The sequence below is a fragment of the Lagenorhynchus albirostris genome, chromosome 4, assembly GCF_949774975.1.
Source record: "Lagenorhynchus albirostris chromosome 4, mLagAlb1.1, whole genome shotgun sequence".
Lineage (NCBI taxonomy): Eukaryota > Metazoa > Chordata > Mammalia > Artiodactyla > Delphinidae > Lagenorhynchus > Lagenorhynchus albirostris.
In genome coordinates, this window is record NC_083098.1 from 67,809,690 (window position 1) to 67,836,729 (window position 27,040).

The 27,040-nt window shown below is 35.3% G+C and overlaps 1 protein-coding gene across 9 annotated transcripts in view; it reads right to left on the reverse strand.

Annotated features, from left to right (window-relative positions):
* The window catches only part of ADGRL3 (adhesion G protein-coupled receptor L3), an 854,596-nt gene that overhangs the window by 243,333 nt on the left and 584,223 nt on the right, over positions 1-27,040 (reverse strand). For all 9 annotated transcript variants that reach the window (XM_060148098.1, XM_060148094.1, XM_060148096.1 and 6 more), the window contains one exon: positions 24,843-24,923. In XM_060148098.1, coding sequence (XP_060004081.1) covers positions 24,843-24,923 — 81 coding nt within the window. The remainder of the gene's footprint in view (positions 1-24,842; positions 24,924-27,040) is intronic.

Consider the following 27,040-nt stretch of genomic DNA (forward strand, 5'->3'; position numbering starts at 1 on the left):
AAGGGTTAATATTATGACTAAGCAAATTCTGGGTAATTAAATAGAACACAGTGGAGAGTGATCATTGTTAATACAAGAGAAAAATATAATGGGACTCGTGACCACTAGTTATGAATAGCTTCCTCCTTTATCTCAATATAAGAAATTGTCCAAAAAAGAAGTAAGGGGGCATTCCAAGAGAATTTATGCCTAAAAGAAAATTAAAATGCCAAGAATTAAACTATTAAAACACAAAATTGTAATAAAACAGTTTATTGTACATAGTAGAAATGTATATGATGACTGTACCTGTCCACATAAAATTTTTAAAATGAATATAAACAGGAAAGCTGGCTTAGAACCTAAGAACAATCCCTTCCATCTTGCCTACCCTCCATCCCTTTTTCTTTCCTAATATTTAATGAGTAGCTACTATATGCCCATTAGTCTAGACAGACAAATGCCCTTCAGGAACAAACAGTTCCATTGTTTTTGACTGCCATGTAAAGAATGACTGCAGAGTGTGGTTAAGTGTTAAAGAGATATACCGTAGCACAGGGAGCTGGTCAGAGAAGGCAAAGAAACAGTCCAAAAGCAATGAATGTAGTTTGAGTCTCTTGGAATAACACAAACAAGAGTTGAAGGGGTTTTGCAAAAAGGCAAGGACAGTTGGAATGGATATAAAGGCTACATCAATGTGGATCTTTAAAGCAGTAATGTTCAAACTATGAAACAGTGAGTTTATTGCCATTATTCACTTTTTGCCAGTTTTTCCCCAATTTTTACAAGAATGAAGTAAATATATAGCCTTTACTTAAATTTTTTTCTGAAACTTTTTTTGACTGCAATTGCTACCAGTAAAACTAGCACAGCAAAAAAAAAAAAGCAAAGATGAAAGAGAAAACACATAAAAATATAATTTTCACGTTTTTATGCATTTTTGAGAAGCAGAGACCCTCATGAATTGATATAGGCACAGTCTACTAGTGAAATTATTATTGGATCTCATGCTAGAGTATAATAGGATGAGGTTTAGCTGTTGGTGACAGAAAATTCAACAGAAGAATGGCTAACTCAAGAGATCATTTTATTTCTCTCTCAAGAGAACACAGGTTCCAGGGTTAATATGGAAGCAGGCACCTTCTATCATGTTCTTTTCTTCCTTTAATACATAAGAGTCTACTTTGTGATCTATAGTGGCTCCTCTAGCATATTGCAACCAGCCAGTAGGAAGGATTTAAAAAAAGGGAAGGAGAATGCCACCTTCATTCAAGAACACTTCTTGGAAGTTGCACACGCCACTTCTATTTATGTACTATTGGCTAAGACATCCTTAGGTATAAGGGAAAATCTCTTTATTCCCACTAGCCAAGGGTCCAGCTAAAAATGAGGGCCCCATTACTGCAGAAGGAATGGTAAACAGATACTGGACATCTAGTTGTCTCTGCTACATGGATTTGTCATATCTATAAGTTTATATCTATACTTTTGGAAATGACATCAATTACTTCTGAGAATAAAGGAAATGGAACAATTTTGCAGCATGAACAATGATTCTGTCTCTGTCCTATCACACCCTTCCCACCTAGGCTTACATTTTGAAAGATTTAATCCCCTGTTGCTCTTTATTCTCTTTTCCCATTTGAGTCATTCAATACTTGTATAGATGAGGTAATAATCATAAGAATTATGAGTTGCTCTTTTTCTTACATTTGTTTCCTCATAGCCTCCTACTGAAAGCAATTTTTAACAGCCCTTATAGAACCAGTGCTGGAACACCTGTTTCCAATCTCCAATGTATAAACTACATCTTCAGTGTAGACTACATGCATTCATGACTAGAAGCCTCCATTTAGCTAATCTTTTCAAGAAAATTCATCAGTTACTGAAAACAGCAAGTGATGCAGCTTCATACAAAACACAAACTGCTTTCAACTACAGTTTATATAAACTCATCCTCTAGCTTCAGGATTATAACAAAACTGATGGATTTTATTCATCTGGAAACAATACATTAATAAGATTTTGATTTTCTAAATGAAACTAAGAACACCTGAGGAGATGGCTCTTTGGCCAGCTGCTATTTTCTCCCCTGGGAGGATGACTCACAATGTTTTTGTGCCTGTGTAACCAAATGCAAAAGAAAACCTAGTTCTCTAGCCTTTTCAGTCAACCAGTTACCTAAATCCAAACTGTGAAAGCACTAAAGCAGAATGATGAAGAATTAATAGCCTTTAGTTGTTCCAAAAGTGAATTATCTTACAGATTAAAAAATCCATTAGGTAAGAACAGAAGATAAACTTGATTATATACTTACCTATATAGAAAAATCCACAGGAAACAAGAAAAAGAGGAAATGGGGAGAGTTAAAAGAAAATCCCCCTAGCCAAAATACGATTATCTTAGCCACCTGCAAACATGTACCTTAATTCTCTAAGGTGAATAATATTTTAACCTATGGAACTTATTTTCACATTTTTATGTAAGATGTTACTTTTGGTATTAAACGGTTTGACTGTGTGGAGTTTTATTCACTGGTGCCTTTTTAACACCTCTGTATTATGAAATTCTGTCATACATGGAAAAACAGATTTACATTAGGCTTTGGGAGTTTGCCATTTCATAAAATTTTCCCTTAGGAGTTTCAGCTAATTAAACAAATCATTGTAAAATACCCACAGTGTCAATTTTGCTGGCTTTTTCCAGGTACAACTAAAGCCAAATTTCAGTCATTTATCTCTATTTGTGCTGGCCTCTTCCCATGCCCTCTCCTTCCCCCACTACAGGTATTACTCTAATGGCAATGTGTGCAAAGATAATAGTAAAATACTTTAGGCAGCAAGGAACTAGCAAGAAAATAGCAAGCAGGTACAAATGACTTCACTATGGAAATTATTTTTTCCTCATCATAACTGATTTACTTTGTCCAAAAAACAAAAAATTTCTCCCATTCTACAGTTTCAAAATTATCTCATGGTTTTAAATGATCTCACGGATGTGTTTCTTCCTCTCTGAAAAGATAATTTATCCTTATTGTGTGAAACATTCTTAGAAACAGATCTGTTTTGCTTTGTTAACCTTTTTCCTCAATTTTCATTCTCAAAATCTCTATCAGCTACTGCGTGGTGCTGACGAAGTTTTGAGCCAATTAAGATGAGCAGTGAAATGAAAAGGTAGAGAGAACAGAAAATTCTAAAAGAACTTCCTTAAGGGTACTGGCTATTGTGATTTTGACTTGAAAATCACCTGAGAATATCTGTTAGGCTTGGGGATGTATATGAAAATATAAGAAACTACATAATTTATATGCAAATACATAAGTGAGCCTCCAGCATCTTGGAAAGGCCTGGTGGAGACCAACAGTTTTCAGTTATGCCAAAGAATTTTCATACTTTGAGTTTTCAAATGTTTAAAGGTTTGAACCAGGATGTTCACTGGATGTTCAGTTTTCAAATGTTTAAAGGTTTGAACCAGGATGTTCACTGTTGTCATGGTTGTTTTTATTTAGGCAAAACAGGAGAGAGAAAAAGGAGAGGACCTAGTGAAAAAAGGAAAGGTGGGGGGATGGTGGTGGAAAGCCTAGCTCATGGCTGCCTTTTAGGGGGAATACGGAGTATTTGACTTTAAAAACTTATCCAATGTACATTTTTAGTTTACACTGATAAAGTTCACCTGGAATTTAGTTATTACTCTCCCTTGAGATCAGGGAAAGTTTGAGGAGGAAATCTTTATTAGGCTTGAAATAAAAGAAGAGAAGGGAGGAGGGAAGGAAGCAATTCTTAAAAAAAACATAGTCAAGGGACTTCCCTGGTGGCGCAGTGGTTAAGAATCCGTCTGCCAATGCAGGGGACACGGTTTCGATCCCTGGTCTGTGAAGATCCCATATGCCATGGAGCAACTAAGGCCGTGCACCACAACTACTGAAGGCTGCGAGCCTAGAGCCCGTACTCCACAACAAGAGAAGCCACCACAATGAGAAGCCCGCGCACCGCAACAAAGAGTAGCCCCCGCTCGCAGCAACTAGAGAAAGCCCGCACACGGCAATGAAGACCTAAACGCAGCCAAAAAAAAAAAAAAAAAAAAATCGAAAACAAACACACAAACCATCTCCTCTCTTTTGGCTGAAGAGGGAAACATTCACTTAAGTAGCATATTTTGATAGATCATCCAGAAGCATTCTTGTAACCTTTTCCTTCCTCCAATTCCAGATGTAAACTCAGGAACATGGGCTGTTTCCCAAATTATCTTACCCATTCTTTTAGGGAAAAATTCTCATTTCAAGATGGGACAGTAAGAAAACTAAACAAGCAATGAACACTTTTATTAGAACCTCCCAAAGGCACTAGCACAGTAGCTAGTAAAATAAACACTGAAAAGAGAAGCAAAAATAGAAAAGGTCAGTTAAAGGCAATACATGGAGCTGCTAATTGACTCAGAAGAGTGAACTCAGACTTAGACTCACCAAAGGGTACACTTAAAATGTGTTACTACCAGTCACAAACTGTTAGAGCTTCCCTTTCCTTATATGTGAAAAAAAAAAAAAAGCAAGACAACAGGCCCAAAATGGAGCTGCTTATGTTAAGTCCCAGGTCACTAAGCCAACCACAACTTATTTACAGTTTTGGCTCTCCCAGAAGTGGAATCCTAAAACAGTCAGTCAGGAATTGCCTGATCAGCACTAGTTAGATAATCTGCCCCTGCTACTCCTTAAAGGAAACTAATCTTGTAATCACCAGTCTGCATTTTTGCCTAGTATAACTTCCTTGCTTCCACTCCCTTCTGCCTATAAAAGTCTTTCCTTTTGTACAGCTCCTCAGACATCCCTTCTATCTGCTAGATTGGCTGCTGCCTGATTTGAATCAACTTTTGCTCAAATAAATTCTTAAAATTTTAATTTGCCTTAGTTTATCTTTTAACATATGTAAATGGGATTTTATAATCACTTCAGGTGTCTCTGTGAAAGTTAAATGATACAAACTAGTTAGTGGTTAATTCCTTTAAATAAAAAAGGTAGCATCATTCTATGCCATTACATCAGAACCATACTTTTACAGGCTGTAATTTTTTATACATCTTATCTCTAAAACCTATAACTAAATCTAAAGTAACCAACCAATTAAAAAGAAGAGAATCTGGAAAATTATGATGATTAAAAAGAAAAAAAAATTACCACATGAATATATTTTCTCCTGTTAATTCAAGAGTCGCACTATAACTATAAACTCTATAGTTATATAAAAACAAAGAATACCATGGGTGGCAACACACTTTAAAACTACTGCATAAAGTATGATACTTTTAAATAGTCCAGCACACACCCTCTTCCTTCCTGCTTCCCCCTACTCCACCCTATCTACCAAGTCTCCTTAACAGAAAATCACTGTATCAGCACAACCCTTTACATTAAGTGATTCTGAAGATCACTTCTGTACTAGTCTCACTAGCCTTCAATTCAAATTTTTAAAAGATCATTTCTAATTTCTCTAGACACTTAGACATACAAATGAATGGGAGTTAGTTACAGACAGAGGTTTTTATTTTTCATTAAATTAAACCAATCTCATTATCTCCTCCACAATAAAATATAACAAAGGGAAGAAATTAAATGAATCAGCATCTTCAGACCTTTCCTTAAAGATAAAAGGCACAGACTTTTTTTACTTCCAACCAGAGAAGGTATAGTTTTTCTTGTGCTAAAACTTCATTCATTAATATAAACAGAGTTGGTGATTCTTCAAGATGTTCAGTACATATTTATATATTAGATATCTATATCTACATGTAACCAAAGTAACTCGATTGTACATGTTCATATGTAGTTCTAACAAAACCTGAAGTTTCAACAAATAGAAAATGGTCTTGAATTTACCTGCTTGACAATCTTACTTTAAATAAGACAAATGCTAAACTACCATGAGAAATCTGTAAAAAATTCCTGTTTGTTTCCTTCTTATAGAGCTAAGTTCATATTCAAGTAATTTTAAACCACTGTAAACACAATTAAAATAGCTCTGCCTTTTTCAGAATCTGTTCACAAGATTTCTCGATTTTAAACTTGATATTTATCTTTATATATAATGAGATGGTCAATGTAGTTTATGAACACATTTCTTCCTCTTTCCCCTGTGACAGAATCCGGCAAGTGTAATTATTACTGATATCATCATAATGTGGTTTACATTTAGTTACAGCTTGGGATCTGACTAATGTGACCCAGGATAATGAGGATTTGATGAGAAACAAACAAATTTTATCAACAACAACAAACAACACAGTTCTAAACCTTACTCCTAACTGCATATAGTATATCGTGACAAATGGAATTCAATCCAGTTCATTTCACTTTAAAACCATATTGCAATGCCATCCTCTCAACCCTCACCCCTGAGACATAACCATTAACTGGTAATAGTGTGTGATCTTTTCTTCCTAGAACGCTACCATGACTTTTTTTTTTTAAGTTGTTTCCTAAGAGATACTAGTATTTTGCTACTTTTATCATATCTGTCACTGACTATAAAAAATGAGGTTACTGTTTGGAATATTTTCCAGAGTCCCAGCTCTAGCACTTAATAGCTGTACAACCCTGGATGAGTTACCTCATCTTCTCTAAGCCTCAGCTTCTTATTTCTATAATGAGGATAAAGAGACCTACCTTCCCAAGTTTTCATAAGAATTAAAAATAACTTACGTGAAGTACCAAACAGTGTATAAGGCTTAAAACTGCCATTCAGTCAGTGGTGACCTTTCTTGTTCTTATTTTGTTTGCAAGTAGCATTTCTAAAGATATTTCCTAAGTCTTAGATTTCAATTTTTCTTCTATTATTCAGTATTACTCCTATGGTTACAGTTGGATAGAAGCTGAGTAAAAGTCATATTTTAAATCACATGTTTATAAAGGCAAAGATTTCACATGACAGAATAAATAGAAATCACTAATTTTTTTCTTAATTGAGAACACATCAAAAAGTTCCCCCAAAGTAAATTTGTTTCATGATAAATACAGTCATTTAAAAATGAAATGTTAATAAGTACTATAAAAAGCATTCATGAATAATATTTTTATTCAAGGAAAAATAGTAGCATAAGGAAGACATTTGGGTTTTACATGTCTCTTGATTTGAAATTATGGGTACTTCAGATTCATATAGTTTTAGAAATGAATAATGTCCTGAATATCACACATCCAGATTTGATTGGTAAAATGAACAAGAGACTGTCACATTTCATATCAATTATCTAACACTGTCTATTCTAAATCATAGAACAAAAAAAGAAAGAAAGAAAAAACTCTAGTGGATTTTATACACAAAACAATGCACTTAAGTTGTTTCCACTTGGCTTTTACAACTATATGACTCCAAGGTTTCACTTATTTGCATCGCAAATATTATTCAATAGTACAGACAACAGTGAGTTTACATACTTTGATAGGAACCTAGTTATATATTTTTTCTCAGAGAACATAGAATTTTGAAGCTTTAATGTAATGAGTAGTTTTTCTAGTTTAGGAAATGAAAAGAGATTAAGCCACAACCTATTTGAAACATAAAAAGGGAATAAAATAAGTAAAAAGTGAATTCTCAAAAATTTATGTCATTTTTCTTTAGGCTAGGTATTCTTCAATCAATTTATGCAAATAAATCTAATTATTGTTCCCAAATTCCCATCAGTTTAATGTATCTGATTTAATAATGGTTCTAATTATACCCAAGAGGGAAAGGGAGCTGCTTACATTTTGGAATTATTCCATTTCTTGCTGACTGAAAGCAATTTACATTTTGCTGCTCTATAGCCTAAAATAGATGCTATATCTTAAAGTTTTCTGTTAAATTCCATAAACATTTATCGAATGATTAGTGTTCAATATAAGAATTGTAAATATTATAGTCTTTTCATTGTGATTGTACACACCTTGAAAAAATTATAATTAGATCACAGGCTTCCTCCATGTTGCTATTACAAATTACTGTTACGCTATTTTCTACCATGTGCTATTTCATTAAAATTTTTAAAAAATATTTTCACTTTTATTAACATTTTCTCTTTTCTTGTTAAACATTTAAAATATTTGTTCATATATATTCTTGAATTTGCTTTGTGCATTAGCAGCAGTTAAGCCCAATTTCAGTATGTATGAGGACTAAAGTTACTAATACGGATTTTACAGATGGTAATTATAGCTGGAAACAAAAAGGCAAAATATTCACCTTTACACATTTTTTTTTTTTTTTTTTTTTGTTACGCGGGCCTCTCACTGTTGTGGCCTCTCCCGTCGCGGAGCAGAGGCTCCGGACGCGCAAGCCCAGCGGCCATGGCCCACGGGCCCAGCCGCTCCGCGGCACGCGGGATCCCCCCTGACCGGGGCACGAACCCGCGTCCCCTGCATCGGCAGGCGGACTCCCAACCACTGCGCCACCAAGGAAGCCCCTGCACATTTTTTTAAAAATGTAGTATGAGCCAAGTGCCCTTGCAAGAATTATGCTAGTTATTTTACATGAAATTTCATATTTTTCCTACCACTTATACATCATGATATATGTGTCTATTCTCTATTCAGTCTTGGCATAACCAGCAAAAATAAAATGAGTCTGAGGATACAAATTCAAATAAATACATTTTTTCTTTTAATTTCCAGATGGTAATGTTTCTTAATAGTTTTCATTTTGCACACAAAAACAACTGAAGATCCTGCCTGAAGACACAGCAGGAAATAAACATGGCTCTACATAAACATGACGGTTAGAAAGGTGAGAAAAACAATGATTCTGGACCAGTCAAGTGATTATAAAACCAGGTTTTCCAATATGGTTCCAGATGATGTAAATTTTTGATACAGCAGACCCAATGAAGCTGTGAGAAAAATACATATAAGACGATGGGGAAAGGAAAGTAAATGAACAGAGGTCCCTGCCAAGTATCAGTCTGGTGGTTTAGAACAGGCACTGAGGTCTAGTCAGCTGTCTAATGCTTGGACGGGGTGAGGGCTCTCCTATGTGAAGCTTACTGTGAAGGTTTTGGAATTTTTCGCCAGCCAACTAAGCCTTGATGCCAACTTCCCCTTGATTCTGGTTATACTTGCCCAAAGGTTCTGATCTGTAAAAGACAGCAGTCTTAATCTGTGCATTTGGGGAGCTTGCATCCCTGAAGAATCTCAGCCAGAATCACTCTAAGTCACCTTAGCATGAGTTTTCATCAAATAAACCCTAACAACATTATTTGGGTTGGGTGTTAAAAGATCATCTTCTACAACCTGGGTCCCTTTATGAGCTTTCCAGACATTTGAGTCAATGGAATATTCTATGGACTAATATGTCTATTGACCATTGCTGTCTATAGAAAATAGAAATAAAAGGCAGCTATGTCCATGCCGATTAGAAATGTGTCAGTGTAGTGAGGTTTTGCAATTGTACTCATTCACACTACCAGAGCTTTTTGTTTCTTTAGGATATTAGAATTAAATATCCCCCACCCAGCATCTTCCCCTTATTTGTCCTTGGTGACAGTTTTCAGTTATGTCAGACATCCCTTCCAAAATGCATGGTTTAAGTTCATAACTCTAATGAAGAAGTTCATAATCTTCTGCCACCTGGTTTCCTGTGTGAGTGCTGCCACTTATCACACTGAAAGCTAGAACTGGGTAGAAGACAAGCAGGTCCATAATATACAGGTGGAACCTTCTTTTTGGCAGCTCTGGCCTTTCAAACAGGCAAAGGCAATTGTAATATGGTGTTGGTACTAATGTAGATTCATCCTCATACCATCCAATTTTATTATCAGTTTGTTAATATTTTCCTGTCTGTACCATTTTCTTTCTAATCTGGAAGGTCCAATAGTTGCATTGATTGTTTAATAGCCTTTGAGATTTCTTTTCCCATGTAGTGGATCCTACCATCGCCCCAGTCCTAAGGTCCTTATTAGACAGCAGTTGAGACATCTCTGAAAGAACTTTTTCATAGATAGTAATTTCAGTCTGCAGTCTTCATAAGAACTGAAGCTCTCTCTAATAGAGATCTTGAAAATAGACATAGTGAAGTTCTGGCTGTGTTTACTTAAGTCCAAAGAAAAGGGCCAGAGGGTTCTAAAGATGCCTGTATGAACATTAATTCTGAAAAACTACAAAGTGCTAGTTTCCTGGCTCTCTTATTTCCCTCAGTTTTTCTCTCACAAACCTAAGATTCTCTTTTCTTTTTACTGTCTGTCTTGTACATACCTTTTGGCAGTGCCACAGTTGATTATGGTCCAATGGAATTATTATTATGGTAAAAAATAAATAGATGAAATTTACTCTCAATGAACATTTAGATGTACAGTAAAGTATTGTTAACTATATGCACATTGTTGTATCTTTGCAGATTTCTAGGGAAACTTGTTTTTTCCTAAGAGCATTGTCACTTCTTTACCAAAATCAAATTAAAGTTCATAAGTAAAGGAAACTAAAGAATTGTACTATTATTTTAAATAGATATGTGCATTAACATATGGAATTTTATATCACATGTGATTTGTATTTATCTTCTCAAATTTCATAAATATAAACAAAACATCTTATATTTTGAAATCCCAAAAGGATATCAAATTAATTCAATGTGTTTAAAAAAGGGGCTGGTATCGGGAGAAGGAAATTTACAGTAAAAGTGACATGAATGGACCATTCATTTGTATGGCCACTAATTCTGTAGGGCAACTGATCATAAATTAAATGTCTGACATTCAGTAATAGATGATTATATCTGACATAATGAAGCTATAATGGAAGGTGTTCACACACTGCTTGACTATTAAGTGCCCATTTACTGTCCCTGTACCAGGTGTGATAGTGATAGGTTATACAAATCATCCAGAAGAAATGTCAAAATAGGCTCCTTTGCTGATAAAGCACCACACATGTTTATTAATACAGCAGCTTGTCTTAGAACTGGTCCATCTGCTCATTCAAGACAAATCTTCTTCCTATAAATATGTGAATGTTAAGAGCATGACCACTCACCATAGTTTTAGAGTAATAGGAGTGGAAAGAGAAGAGGACAAAAAGGAAAATAGCTGTAGCTTAAATAAAATATCAGCCTCTTTCTTTTACCTTAGATACGTTTAACAGAAGAACGGGTGGGGAGGTGGCTTTTAATGTGTCATTTGCCTTAGATTACTGCTGCCTGAGTGCAGGTCATCAGAAATGGTCCAGGTTCCAGCAGCTGCTGGTGCCAGGTGGGGGATGGCAAATTTCACCAATGTTTTCAAATTACACATTTCAGTAAGGTGCAAAATGAAGTACTCCATTAAGGAATTCTCCAGAGCATTAATCCATATGCATTTAAACTTATCAGAAAATATTTTAGCTGGATAAATTTTATAAAGAAAAATAAAACCACATTTTTTGGGGGGGCTGGTTAAAAATTCTGAGGATTTGCTCCTGAAAACCCATGTTCCATAAGATAGCAACATCATGTTTTTATATAACAGGGAAAACAGAAGCAAAATTTGAGTGTTCATACCCCCCATTTTTTAACTTTAAGAAATCAGAAGTACAAGGCTAAGACATTTTCCATCTGGTATTCCAGGTTTTATGTGCTTGCAGTGCAGCCTGTACATTCTATGTTCCATCTTCAAGAATGGTTTTATCTAACAAAAAAACAAGTATGCCCTGAGGTGCCCCTCTCAAAGGAACACACACATTTGAAATGAAGAAGTACAATTGTTCAAAAGAGTGAAACAAAGGAAAGGCATGGACCATTTGGTGACCAGAGGTGGTTTTCACTCTATAGCCTTGCCTTCATTTATTCATTCATTAAAACATAAATAAAGTCTGGCAGGCATGCCTTTCAGGTTCCAGGAAAGAGCTTTATCAGACTCAGTATCACATAAATCCACTAGTCATACTCTACTGAATAAATTACATCTCGGGATAACTAACCACCTGGTGACCAAAGGGCCAATTCAATTACTTCTAAAAGGCTAAAGGTCTCAGATACCCCTGAAATTATTTTTCATATCTCCCATAGACTGAAAGGAAATGAGTTCCAATCATATTTCATGTTACATGTATTTTCAAAAAATAAATAATGGGTGATCTTTAGTTTGAACATGGATTTCCCTTGTCTTCCAGGACGGTATAAATATTTACCCAAATTATCCAAATTAGAAATCAAGGAATTATTTATTTTTTTCCTCTCCAGTATATCCAAGCAATCACCACGTCCTCTTATGCTTTAACTGCATATATGAATGTCTGTGAGTCCATCACATCTTTTGTATTCCCATTGCTACTGTCTTTAAGTTTGTACTCCTAAGAATCCTTTCTTAAATAACCTACTAATTTTCTTTATTCCTAATCCATCCTAAACAGAGTAGTCAACATTTCTATGCAAAATAGTGGTATTAATGCCTGCTATACCCAAAGTCCTTTGTGGTTTCTATAGGATACATTGAATTGCTAGGTTTAGTACACAAAGATCTGCTATAATCTCAGCTACAAACCCTTTTGCCAGCTTCTTTTTTCCCATTTCACATCACACCAATTGTAGACAATGAAGCGTTTCCCAGTTTCAGAGGCAATGCAGACCAACCTGACCAATAGGTTAACAGCCTAGCAGTCACCCAGGCAAGTGACTGATACTATTGTTACTTTAACAGGGTCAATATTCAGTGTACCCAGCCTGGGCTCAGCAAATGCAGTGTTTTCATGGGTTATCTGCTAGCACTTAATGCCCTTCTTCCCTCCAGGGACTGTAACTCCCAGGCATTTGTTGGAATCCAGGGATGTGTTCCCTCAGGTCCTACATCTAAAGGGCTCAGCACTTAGTCCCACAGACAGTTTCCAGATTTTTCTGCTACTTCTGGATCAGAGAAGTCTCACATTACCCAAAGGGCAGTAATGTGGAAAATGGAGTGAAAAGCAGGAAAGAAAATCTTCAAAAAGTTTAAGTGGCAGAAGGCAATTCTCTAAATGAAATTTAAATAAAGGCCACACCAATATGACTGGATTTACCTCTTTCTATGCCATCTTCCACCCTATAGCTAGAGTCATCTTTTTAAAATCAAAATCAGATTATGCAGTATTCTGTGTAAAAATTCCTCAGGGATCCTCACAGATCTTAAAATAAAAGCCAAACTCCTTTCATGGCTTACAAGGCTGACAAAGATTCCCTGCTAGATCAAACTTTAATTAGACTCCTGAACCTTCTTCTAAGTCCATCTGTGCACTTCCTTGTACAATCCAGTTTTGGCAAGGACCCTGTTAAGTCAGTTTAGTCAGAACTCCCACCCTCAATATCTGATCACCTTCCATATCTGATCAGATTCTTATCCTCCACCATCCCCTGGCTGAAGACAGGCCAGGGTGATGTCCTATCACCCTGGCCTGTCTTCAGCAAGAATTCTATTAAGGTGGTTCCAGAATCCCCCTCACCTGTGATGTTTCCTTTTAGTAATTTTTCATCCAGTGACATCCCCCCCCCACACACACACACACCGTTCCTTGGTATAAGTTCCCACTTGTTTGTGCTGTATTTGGAATTGATGTCCCTTCTATCCCAGGGTCTTTATTCCTCTACTGAATAGCTCTGGGGAAAAACACTTTTTTTTTAATCCCTTTACTGTCCAGCTCTGTTTTTTCCTTGAAAAGGCCCTTCATGATCTGAGTCTTGCCTAAATACTCTGCCTGTATCCCCAGTCTCCCCTCTCATTATGTCCCAGAAATTATCACATCCACTTATTTGTTAATTTTTCTGTTCATTTATTGTTTCTCTAACTGTCTAAGGTGTATGTTTCATGAGAACTGAAGTCTTGGCAGACTTATAAACTGCACAGTTCCGTCAACACCTGGCACATGTGAGGCCCTAATCAGTATCTGCTTAGTGAACAAATGGATTAACACACCATGGCTTTTCTACTTCAGGGCCTTTGATTACACTATCCTTCAACTTTAATCATGGCTAACTCACTTTCATTCTTCATAGTTCAGCTCAATAGTCAACCTAGAATGGTTTTGGTTGACCATCCACCTTATTTATCTCCTTTATAGCTCTAACCATAACCTATTCATAACCTTGCTTGTTTAATCTGTATTTGATCTATTGTTTACCTCCTCCACTGCTAGGTAAGGTCCAGCTGTTCTCTCCTGTACATCACTGTATTGTCTGTCCCCTGTAGAGTGCTTGGCACATAGAAGGCATTCACTATAGTATAGTCACATCAAAATTAATTTGACTTAAATTCAACTATATTCACTCAAAAAGGATTTGAGGGAAGATTCCATTTGCCATTTTATTCAAGGAGCGCAAGGCCCAGAGTAACTAGAGAAGCAGAGATATGTTCCCTCGGTTCTATGTCTCTCCACAGCACTCATCACACAAGGACCTCCATTCCCAAGACAGATTTGAGGTATTTTTTATTCACATTTTCTGATATTGAGGAATAACTCACTGTTGGATAAACCATATTTTATAGACAATTTTGAGTATTTTTCAAGGTGGGTTTTATGTTTTGTTTTTTTGGCCTTACCCCCTAACTTCAAAATCTAACCCATGTATAAGATGCAGCTGCATAGAACACTGAACACTGAATGTAAGTTAGTCTTTCAGGAGAGCACAAAGAAAAGCTGATGTAGCTTTATTGTCTGATACATGTTTGAGATTTTAAATGTATAGACATTCAGGACTTCCCTGGTGGTGCAGCAGTTAAGAATCCACCTGCCAATGCAGGGGACACAGGTTCGAGCCCTGGTCTGGGAAGATCCCACGTGCCGCAAAGTGACTAAGCCCGTGCGCCACAATTACTGAGCCCGCGTGCCACATGACTGAGGCCCGCATGCCTAGAGACTGTGCTCAGCAACAAGAGAAGCCACTGCAATGAGAAGCACGCATACTGCAGCGAAGGGCAGCCCCCGCTCACCGCAACTAGGGAAAGTCTGCGTGCAGCAACAAAGACCCAACGCAGCCAAAAATAAATAAATAAATAAATAATTTAAAAAATAAAATAAATGTATAGACACTCACAGGAAAAATATGGTTATTTTTAATATGAAACTGTATCATAATTAAGCCAATAGGATTTAAGGAGGATAAGAACATTCAGACTCCCTTGAGGACTTATTTCCTTGATCTATATGAGCTATAATGAGTTTTAGATTAGAGCAATAAAGTATTGCTGCTAAATTATATTAAACAATATTTGTATAGCATTCTATAGGGTATGAAGCACTTTCACATATAGTATCATATTTTGTATCTGATACTTAAAAAATCTTGGGACAGAGATTGTTGCTGTGGCTATTGGGTTTGTCCAACACTTAATACTTAGCAAATTAAGATTATCAGGATGAAATCTGAGGATTAGAGTTGAAGCTACATACTTCCATGTTTTTCCACCCAGGAGACTCTGATACTAAACTTAACAGGACTATCTGCTCCAGTTAGGGAAATTGTTTTTTGCTGAATTGTTAAGAACTGGAAATAATTGCTGGACCCAGAGCTATAACTAACAAAGAGAAAAGTGTTTCTTAGCATTGGGGGAGCCAAATGTCTCTTACTGTGAAGGCAATGCTGTTTGGGGTGTTATGTGATGAATAATACTCAAAGTAATGTTTCCCATACTGAAAAATATGCCTTTTAGAACTAAGAAAACAAGATCCTCACCCTCTTCATTTCTCATGATAGATACATTGGTTGTATCTGTAATAGTCTCAACCCCTACCATCCAGGTATAAAAGATGAATCTGGAGAAAAGAGATCTTATCTAATCTCAGGCAACTGACTCTAAAAGTAAAAGATATTTTACATTTTAAGAATTTACCATACATTTTATCTTTATCATACCTATCTTCTAAACCTATTGTCAAGTAAGAATTGTTATATTAAAGAAGATACTCCTGAGTAGTGTGTGTGTGTGTGTGTGTGTGTGTTTGTGTGTGTGTGTGTGTGTGTGTGTGTGTGTGTATGCATGTGTTGTGTGGGTACAGCAAATAATTGGAACCTTATAGCTGTGTGTATTTAGCAGGTAGGGATGCAGGTGACTGCTATATTTGGAGGTCAAGCCAACTCCTTCTTCATCCCATCCCAGGCTCTAGTGGTGGCACTTAATATAACTATCAGCCTGCTGTCTGCTCCTGGTATTCAATCAATTATTTTGAGTATACAGGTAAAAAATTATTTTCTGGTGATTACATAAATAACCATTTTGGGGAGAGAATACTGAAAAACACAGTATTAGATACCTCTTTTGAGGGAAACAGTGAGACATTTTATGAAAAGAGTAAAAAGTAACAGAGTGGCAGTAGAACAAAGATATTCTATTTTATAGAAAAAGACAACAGACACAAAAAATTTATTTGTCACTGGGTAGTAAATAGTACATAAGTGTTCAAACTACTTATATTGTGTTCTAGAGATGAATAATGGAAATGGTGAGAATTTTTAAAAAAATACTCTACTATGGATGGTCAGATCTCTCATTGCTTGCTGACAATATGTTTCATTACTAAATACTTGCTATAGTATGTAGTTTTAGAAATTAAGTCACGGTTCCTCTTGTATAAATGAAAAACTTCCATACCAGATTTTACAGATGCCTAGGTTTGAATCCTGGCTCCAACACTTAATACTTGTCTGACCTTTATGAAGTTAAAGAAAACTCTCTATGTCTCAGTTTTTTCATTCACAAAGTTGCAATAATAATACTACCTGATTCATGGTATTCGGGAAATCAGTGAAATAATAATCCATGTCAAGTGCTTAGAATAGAGCTTGGCACAAATGTTAAGTATAAATATTAAGTGTTCATACCATGTCAACTCAAAAAGGTGGTATCTATTGTAATATTCTGAAGAATAGTAAGTTTGGCTCTCTTTGGGAATTGGGAGAGAGGGGATCATATGGATAATTTTTAGTTTGAACATAGGACTTAAGGTTAATTTGCATAATCAATGTTAGCTCTTATTATTATTATTATTAATGACTAGCAATACCTCACCATAAAGTTGTGACATTCAGAAAATACTAAATATTTTCTCCCTCAACAAGATAAAGCAGCTCTACTCTCATTGATCTGAATGAGACAAATTAAAATAAGACAAAGAGAAGTAAGTACTGGAACCTGTGGTAGCAGTCTTAGGAGAGCTGGGCCATTGAGCAACCTTAGGAGGGGGCACAGAAAGCCGGGAGTGGTTGGGAGATGTGGGGAGTGGTGAAGTTCAGAGAACTGAACCCTGGTCATAGCTTCTTAGAGATATCTTAATCCCGGAGACTTTCCCTTGCCTTGAACAACAGCTCCAATGGAGGAATCCTCATATTCAAGTCAAGGATCATTATCACTGGATTTGCCAGTAGGCACAGTGAACCTGAAGGAGAATGTTCAGATCACAACAGTATCAAGTTTCTACTGAATACCCTTTGAATACTAGGACTATCATTCCATCAGCCAATGGGAAAGATAATTCAAACAAGCTCCCTTCTTCTCATTCAGGCTCACTGAGAGAATGCCAAGACAAGCTGACTAGGAACCTAACGTGATAAACTACTAGATCACACTACTCTCTGGAATAATTATTCTCAACACACGAATTATTTTCCACAAGGGGCCTGCAGGAGTGTGCTAAATTATTTCAAATGATAAATGTTGGCTTTTCAACAATAACTTATATTTGGAAAGTATGTTACAATTTACAAAACCCTCCTACTTATTCCTAACAATATTGAATAAAACGTACATTTTACCATCAAGTTTAGAATTTAACTTCAATTAAATTCAACCCAAATTCAAGTATTACTTCATAGTATGATAGTACTATGCTTGATACTAGAAATAGAATGATGATGACCAAGAAGTCTGAATGAAAAAAGTGATAGGATCCTTGTAAGACTAAGAGAGGCAGTATGTATAAAATATTTTTTCCTGTGTCTGACACAAGATGCATACTTAATGAATGAGAGTGGTGTTTACCATTAATAATAACAAGCTATACTCTCTGCCTCTATCTTGTAGGTGTTCACAGTGTACTTAAACACAGCAAAAAAATGCTTGGCATTTGCAAGTGTAGGAAAAGGGTGTTTACTTAACATGGTCAAAGTACTCTGTTATATGCAAGTTTAATTTTTATTCCCTTGGGTTAAGGGTGAATAAAGCTAGGAAATTATGTTCTACCATATAATATCTGCTAACCAGGTAAGTCAGAAAAACACCATCACAGCACTTTAAAGCACAAGCCTGGAGACTCCTCAATAAGAACGCCAGATGTCTTGTTCCTATTTTATTTTAATCAACATCAAATGCTTTTATATTTCACTAAATAATATCATTTGTTAACGTCTCAAGTTTGTGATGCTGAATCTTTGGCTATAGCCTATTTTTAATATATATGCACCAGGCAGGACCATCTGTTTATTCTGAACTTAAAAAAATATTGTCAGTGTGTGGATGTGCTGAATGTAATTTATGTTTGCACATGAAACTTAATGCCTGGCATTATTCTAGTTCATTGATTATCTGCCAATGGAACCATGTTTATATTACTCATTTTATTATAGAAAAAAAGTTTAAAAAAATAGACACAGTTTTCCAAATGTGCCCAAATATTTTAGATTTTTTTCAGAGTATAAATTGTAACTGTCAACAATTAGCAACTGTATAAATTAGCATTTAGTATTAGACTTCTGATCAAACATAAGATGCTACCTAAAGGAAGACTATACACATTACTATACAGAATAAATACAGTACTGTTTTCACCAGCTTTATTACTAGTGGTTTACCATATTAGAAGGCGGAATGTATCTGGTAACTGGCAAACTTTTATGTAGCAAAATATTCAAAGTATCATCCTTAGTAATAAAATGGAGGACATTTTTCAGAAGTTAATGTCTTTTCTTGGTTATTGACAGGAACTTACCTAAATTGAATTGCTAGTGATGGTGTGAAGAATTCATAGGTAGGGTTCTATCATTAACTGCTAAGGCTGTCAACAAACTGTATAGAAAAACAATGAAAGAAAAGCAAACCAAAAATAAAACAACAGAGTTTCAACTGAAGAGTGTGCCTCAATTGGTATATTTGAGTCTCAAAATTCACCTCTGCTTAGGATTCTAATTCAGCTTCCAAAATAAATTCCCACCCAAACACCTTCATTGAGTGCTTCTGTTTGTAATACAGACATGATTTTGGGGTAGGGTATTTTGTGAGTAGTTAGAAAGCAAACTAAAGGTTAGGGACAGAGGATCCTTGGTGAGGACACATGTCCTTCAGAACTGCAACTTCTAATGAGCCCTGCTAAGAATTCCATTGTGCTGATTTACAAATCTGCTACAAAAATAACAAAGTAGACTTTCATTTCAGTTATAACACACAAAATTGGGAAATATGTCTGAAAAGCAAAGAGAACTTATTTGCATAAAGAAATATATAATAATCCCATTAAATTAAGTACAAAATTGTAACAAACTTGTTTTAATAATGAAAGGTTTAAAAATAATAGTGCTTCTAGATGAAACTATTTTCTTTTTAAAGTCCTGATTAATGAGATGTATGGGAAGAAAAATTACTATAATGGTGAATGCTGACTCAGGATCTTATTTTTATTAAGTAGTTTATAGTGAGGGTTGTGACTATTTTTTCTATTTATAGTGGCAGCTCTGGTTAATTACCTTGTAATGTATTGTGACATTAATGCACTAGTAAACTATTGGAATTTACACTCCTATTCAGTAATAAAATCTATAAGTTGAAGAATGCATATAAAGTTATCACAGTCATAAATTATGTGACCAAATGCCATGTATGATCACATTAAACAATAGAATCTCTCAAATTTACTCATCGGGCGTAGGTGCCACTGAATTTATTAAATACTTCAGCTATTTTGAAATACAGATTTCAACATTTTTTTCAAGGTTATTTGGTAACTTGTTACTACATTTTCCATATGGTTACTAAGAGCATGTTGGTCACAATTAAAATACACAATACCAGAAAAGAAATACATTTTGACAAACAAGTGCATCAATTTCACAAAATATTTTTTCCCTAAAAAGTGAGTGCAAAAGTGAAAGAAATCAAGAGAATAGAAAGGAGGTAGTATGGTGACATGTGGATCAAAAGCAAAATGATTCCAAAGCTACATATAGAACTTAAGGGGATGAAAAAGAAATGAAAATGTCACATATACTTTTTGAAAAATAATTATATAATTATTTTTTAAAATAGAGGTTAAAAAACAATTCCAAAGTTACCAATAATTAGTTCACTATCTCAAATATTCAAAGCACAATCACTGTTAAAAAAAAAAGGTACCAAGTAATCCAAAATATTTGAGATAAGAACAGAATAAAATGGCAAAGTATCTGAAGCAATCTGATATGTAATTGTATGTTAGAAAATTCATACTTTCTACTGAAAAATTCCCTGTTCTAATATTGATAGCTATATTAATACATTTTAAACATTGTTTTGTATTGCTCTCTTGATGGATATCAAAAAGCTTAAGTATGATTTTCCTATGAAAATATAGTCAAGTTTGTAAAATACACAGGGAATTAATATATAAAGCAATAATTTCTAAAACATGAACATGCATGTACACTAGTGGAAATTGGTACAGGGAGGGAAAGAAAGAGAATACAGAGAACTGTAGGTCAGTGGGGGAAGGGGACTATCAAGACATAGCTCTCATTTTCTCAATATGTATAAAATTATAGTAGAAAAATAGAAAAAATAGATATCTAATGTGGTTTTTCAGGTAGTTCAAAGGATATTGCTATATAATCACACAAAAATTATTAGAGACAGTATTTCAAAGTATTTAAAGAACCTAATTTATCTTATTGTATAAATTCAAATCAAAACCTATAATATACATGAGAGACTCCCTCTCTGTACATAGATATAGATAATGTACAGGTCATTTGTGTAATTTAAATATCAAAAATGTACACTATAATTAGAAACAGTAAATGCAGATGAGGGGTGAGAGTTGAAAGTTGAAAGGAAATACTTCGTGGTTCCAAAGCAATGATATTGCCAACTCTTACCATTTCCAATATTTGTTTTTAAATAAAATATTAGATAGTTTTAAGAAAAAAAGCACAAGATCTTTTGCAATGTTATTTTGGTGATTTATACAAACCTCTTTATTTATTCAATTAAATGTTCTTTTTTTTTGAAAATTACGGGACTATGGCACATGAGCTAATGACTATAACTGCAATTGCATTAATCACAGTAGTTTAGGAGGGTCTCTGGGTCAATGCATGTAGAGGAACTATGTGAGAACTAGAAGTTATCAAGACAATTCTTCTAAGGTAGAGAGCACAATTTGAGATAGATATAAAGCAGAGATCACTGCTGGATTCTAGTAGATCATTCTTCACCAGGTCAATACCATCACTACTTTTACTAAGATGATGCCGCTTTAAAGTGAAGCTCTTAATAATGCCTACTTGCCTACTAACTCTTCAGGGTCTAGTTTATGTCAGGTTATTTGCCAGGAACTTGACACTAACTGTTTCACTTAATCATCCTTAAAAACTTGTTTTACAGTTGATAGACAGAAGCTGCCTAAGGTCCTGCAGGTCTGCCTGGCTCCAAGGCCCAGACTCTTCCCGTATGTCACAACAGCAAACCCCAAAGCTCGCATCAATAGTAGTAGCCACATATTATCTAGGGCTTACCAGATATCAGACTCTATTCTGTATCATCCTTAATCCTCACAAAGACACTGTGAGGATTTCTTATTTCTGAACTTCTGTGTGGTAGTTGAGGAAATTAAAGATAAGAAAGGTCTAGAACTCCCAAGTTTAAGTTTATTGGCTATAAATTCCTTCATTTTATCACTCAATTTTTGTCTTGCTTCATTCTAAATTTATTTTTCTCTTTATGTGCCTAGCTACAGTAGGTTGAAATGGCCCAAATTCCTCTCCTTCCATGGTCCTTTGGATTGTGGTTCCTCCATCAAGAGATGGAGTCCATTTCTTAAGTCTAGGGTTGGCTGTGTGACTGGCTTTGGCCAATGGGACATAACAAACATGACACAAGTAGAGTCTTAAACAATACCTGAACTTTAGGACTTTCCTACTCATTGCAGGGAATCCTGTCACAATGGGAATGAGCTGGGGCTAGCCTGCTGGAAGATGAGAGCCATATGGCCATCACTGCAGATGACATCAAGGTGACTACCAAACATGTGAATGAATTTCCTCCCCTGAAAATCCAACCAGCCTGCTAACTACTAAACATCCAGCCTCAGTCAAGTCAGCACATATGCGATTCAACCAACTCTGTGAACTATAAAAATGTTTCCTGTTTAAGCCACTAACTTTTGGAGTCGATTATTACACTGTCACACCCATGACTTTATAGTATTCTTCCCAAATCATACTGGGATCATGTCTGAAAAATTGAATTATATTAAAGTCACCAACTTGCATAAATAGGTCTCCATCTTTGGTGGGAACAACATTCTACTAAGAATTAACATGTCTAAAACAAGGCATCCATTTAAAATTCATCTCTTCCTCATGATGAGAAATTATGTCATAAGCATCCAAGTAGTTAATCAATATAGAAACCTTAGAGGCATTTCTGCTCTTTTCCCTGTATCAGTTCAGCCAATGCCATGTCTCTTCAAAACACTTCTCGGACCCTACCATTGCCACCAACACACTCCTAACTAATTTCCCAATCATCTTTTACCTGGATTACCGAAATGGCTTCCCTCTGTCAATCTTTCATCATCTACACTGATTTCAGAGATACTTTTCCCATATCAAAAACTGATTCTGGGGCTTCCCTGGTGGCGCAGTGGTTGAGAGTCCACCTGCCGATGCAGGGGACGCGGGTTCGTGCCCCAGTCCTGGAAGATCCCACATGCCGCGGAGCGGCTGCGCCCGTGAGCCATGGCCGCTGAGCCTGCGCTCCGCAACGGGAGAGGCCACAACAGTGAGAGGCCCGCGTACCGCAAAAAAAAAAAAAAAAAAAAAAGAACGTACTCTGTTATGATGTAACACCCCACTAACTTAGGAAAATTTTTTTAAAAATTAAAAATATTTTATGATTTTTTTCCAGGATAAAGTACAAACTCCTTGGCATGAGACACAGAATCCTTCACAATCTCCCTCATTACATCTTCCCAGTCTCTTCCTCTAAAACGGCTCCCATTTTACTGTGCACTCAAGAACATTTCCTTAAAAATATCACAACTTTCAGGCTTCCCTGGTGGCGCAGCGGTTGAGAGTCCGCCTGCCGATGCGGGGGACACGGGTTCGTGCCCTGGTCCGGGAAGATCCGACATGCCGCGGAGCGGCTGGGCCCGTGAGCCATGGCCGCTGAGCGTGCGGTCTGGAGCCTGTGCTCCGCAACGGGAGAGGCCACAACAGTCAGAGGCCCGTGTACCAAAAAAAAAAAAAAAAAATCACAACTTTCACATATAACATATTCTGGTTCATTCTGCTTCTTCTTTGTAAGGTTCTCTTACTGTCCCTGCTCAGTTTTCTTCTTGAAAAATGAGGATACATCCTTCACAATTTAGGTTGTCACCTTCACTTTCAGTCACTTAGAAATCATTTTAGGAGTTCCTATTGTGCGCCAAGCACAGACCAGTGGCTGGAGGAGAAATAATAATTATGACACTCTTTGCCCTCAAGGATCTTACAGAAGGAAAAAGGGACATTCAAGCTGAAAAATAAAATGCAGTGTTTTAGGAATAATAACTGAGGCAAGCACAGGGGATATTTGGAGGACAGAGGCATGTACTTAGCTCCTGCCTAGTACATGGGAAGACTTAACAGAGGAACTAAAGGTAAAGCAGAGCATTGCAACACTGGTAGAAACTTACTAGGTAGAAAAGAAAAGGTAAGAGACTCCTGGCAGAAGAAATAGCATGTATAGAAAACATGTTCATAAAAGTCAGATCTAATGACTTTTGTTGTATACTATTGAAAGTATAAGAAAATATACCATGCCACTGGGACAAAGTGAGGAGAGTGGGAGGGAGGGGTGGAAGGGAGGAGATATGGAGATATGTGTGTATGTATAGCTGATTCACTCTGTTATACAGCAGAAACTAACACACCATTGTAAAGCAATTATACTCCAATAAAGATGTTAATAAAATAAAAATAAAGCTATGTTCCCCTTTGAAAAAAAAAAAAGAAAATATACCATATTACTTTAAACTGAAAAATTAACCATAGGATATTTGGTATTTATAAAATTAAAAGTTTGTCTATTATTACATTAGTTTGAACATTATAAAACATTTAAAAATCATTAATTTTTAAAAGTAGAAAGATAAATTCTGTATTTAGATTATGAGATAAATGTTACTTTTAACTTCTATTTTGTATGATTAGTTATTTTTAAAAATCTTTAAACAGATGACATCAATTTAAATACATAATTTTAATTTATATACTTTAAAACTAAATTATCATATTAATAATAAAATGACTTTTAAAAGGAATAATAAAATATAAGATATCACTTTGCAAGGAAATAAATCTGTCAATATGACTTAGATTAAGACATCTTAACTTATTTTAAAATAAAAAAGGATAGTAGAAGAAGAAATTTCCAATAAACAAAAGTAACGGTTATCTGGTAATCTCTAAATCTAGGTTTGTTTTCAACTAGTCTTCCACTATGGATCCTCATTTCTTATTTGGTTTACAAACATTTCTCAAAACAATATTCACATCTTATTATAAATAAGACTTACTCTTTCTGTTATTACGTTCCTTACACACCGTTTTCCTCCTGTTTTTTAAATAGGCACTGCATTGTAAGATACGTATTTACAGTTATCTTTAATTTAATTAACTGTCTTCAACAAAGAATGAATAAATTTCTTTTTCTTTAAACTAAAAAAAAAGAATACAACTCACCTCTAACAGGGGGTCTTTCTAGCTCAGAGTCAAGGTGAATTGGTGGAGAGATGTATGGTACCTGTCCATGATGTGCCTGTCCTGTGGACCCAAAAATAAATGTTAAGATATTATAATTATGTCTTCTTACATTTTTTTTGGTTTTATGATGTCATACATCTCTCTTCACACTGAATTACTAACCATTACTGAGTGCAGACAGATCTATCCAAACACAGAATCATTATGTGTCATCCAAACCTCAAGCAATTAAATCATTCCTTCTTAAGCCATCTACTTTGTTGTTGTTGTTAAATCACAAGTTTATTGTTGAGTGACACTTTAAAAAATACAATAAAAATGATTGACAAGAAAAATGAAATGCAAAAACTAAAGACATAAAATACAAGTCCCCATTTTTCATTGTTAAACAGACACTAAGTACTCTATCAATTTGCTTTAAGTGTTTCTAAACATTTACTCTTATTTTTTGCATTTATTTCACTGCAGATCAGTAATAAATGGTCTGCAGACTGGCATCTATGTCAGATAACACTTTGAATAGCACTTACTTAGATAACTTTACAACCCTAGTTAATTTATACCTTATTTTTATGATTACTTTTAAACTTTTTACTTATTATTTGAGTAGAAAACTACTCCTACTTGCTTATTGTACTTGATGAAAAAATAATAACTAACCACAATATAAAAAAGCAGGTAGATGGATTCATTCTCTGTTTCTTGTAAAGCATGCTGCTAGTTCACATGCATATCTGTAATACATTTTCTGTCTCATGAGTTAAAGTTGATTTGAAGGACTAGACGCTGACTGAAAAAAATTGCTAGCTTAAAAACAAAAGAGTTTTCTAATGCTCAAAGTAGCTATAGCTTGCATACTGATAATCCAGTAAAAAATTAGGATTTTAAGGCAAGAAAGCATAATTACAGAGTTCAATTTCTAAAGCTACTTTATATAAAGAAGGTTTGGGTAAAAGTACAGAACCCACAGCTTTCTTTCTATAATGGGAATATGCAGTTATATTTTATACATTTACTATAGCAATCTACAGGGTTGTTAATCTCTTTTCCTAAACAAGGGAAGTTAATGATACATAGATTATGATAACAATTAGAGTAACCTTCCTGTTTCAAGTAATATTCGACTTGTAATAAACTCTGCTGATTTCTCTTATGAGGCACATTTCAAATAATTAATATGGCTCCCTGTTGATAGTAGCTGCTATTGCTCCCAGCATTTTTCTAGCTAACAGCAGACACAGTGGAGAGGCTGTAATACACAGAGCTCCTCATAATGGTAACTAAGAATATTATGCTTTCGCTGGTCATGTTTCAGTGGAATACTAAAAGCACTATTATAAAAGAAATGACAGCGATTGTGCACTGCTAGCAGTCCATGTGTAATATAGCTTATTAAAAACTTCAGATTATCTTAATTATAAAAACACCTGATGTTTACCTCTGTTGCATACTTGGTTGCAAAAACATTTTTATTTTTAAGGTCTTGTGTCATTACAAATGAATTGGTTTGAAACTTTATTGATCATGTAAATGAAAATAAGAATCTTTCACTTTATATTGGTTCAAAATAACATCAGCATATAAAATAGCATTGATTTCATGTCAAATCAAGGAACATGGCTTTTACTACATATAATAATAACCACTACGCAGTCATACATACATCATCTCCTTTTATGCAACCAATATCACTATAAGGATTTAAAGGTAGGTAATACATTAGTACACACACATTTTTAAATCAAAGATACAAGCAAAGGAGATTAAGTAACTAACATGCAGATAGTAAACAGCAAGGCCAGTCATATTTTGACTTCAAATTTCAAGTGTTTTCATCTATATCATAATATTTTTCTCAAAGAAAGTATATTAAACCTGAAAATAATGCATATAGATTTTAGTGATTAAACTCTGACAAGTAACTGCTTTTGGGACTGTTACCTCTACATTTATAATGAAGTAAACAGTCCCTTTAAATGCCACATTTGCCTTTGTTCTTGGGATAAGCATGTAACCTCAACAGTACTCAACACAGGTACTTTAGGCAGTACAAGTTCACAGCGTGTATATCCCTAAGGGAAAATGGGGATATCAAAGAGCCAGTGGAATGGAATGGGGATTATTGATGGTCAAATTCTGAACCTGGTTTGCCACAATTTCCATTCTCTCTCCAAGAA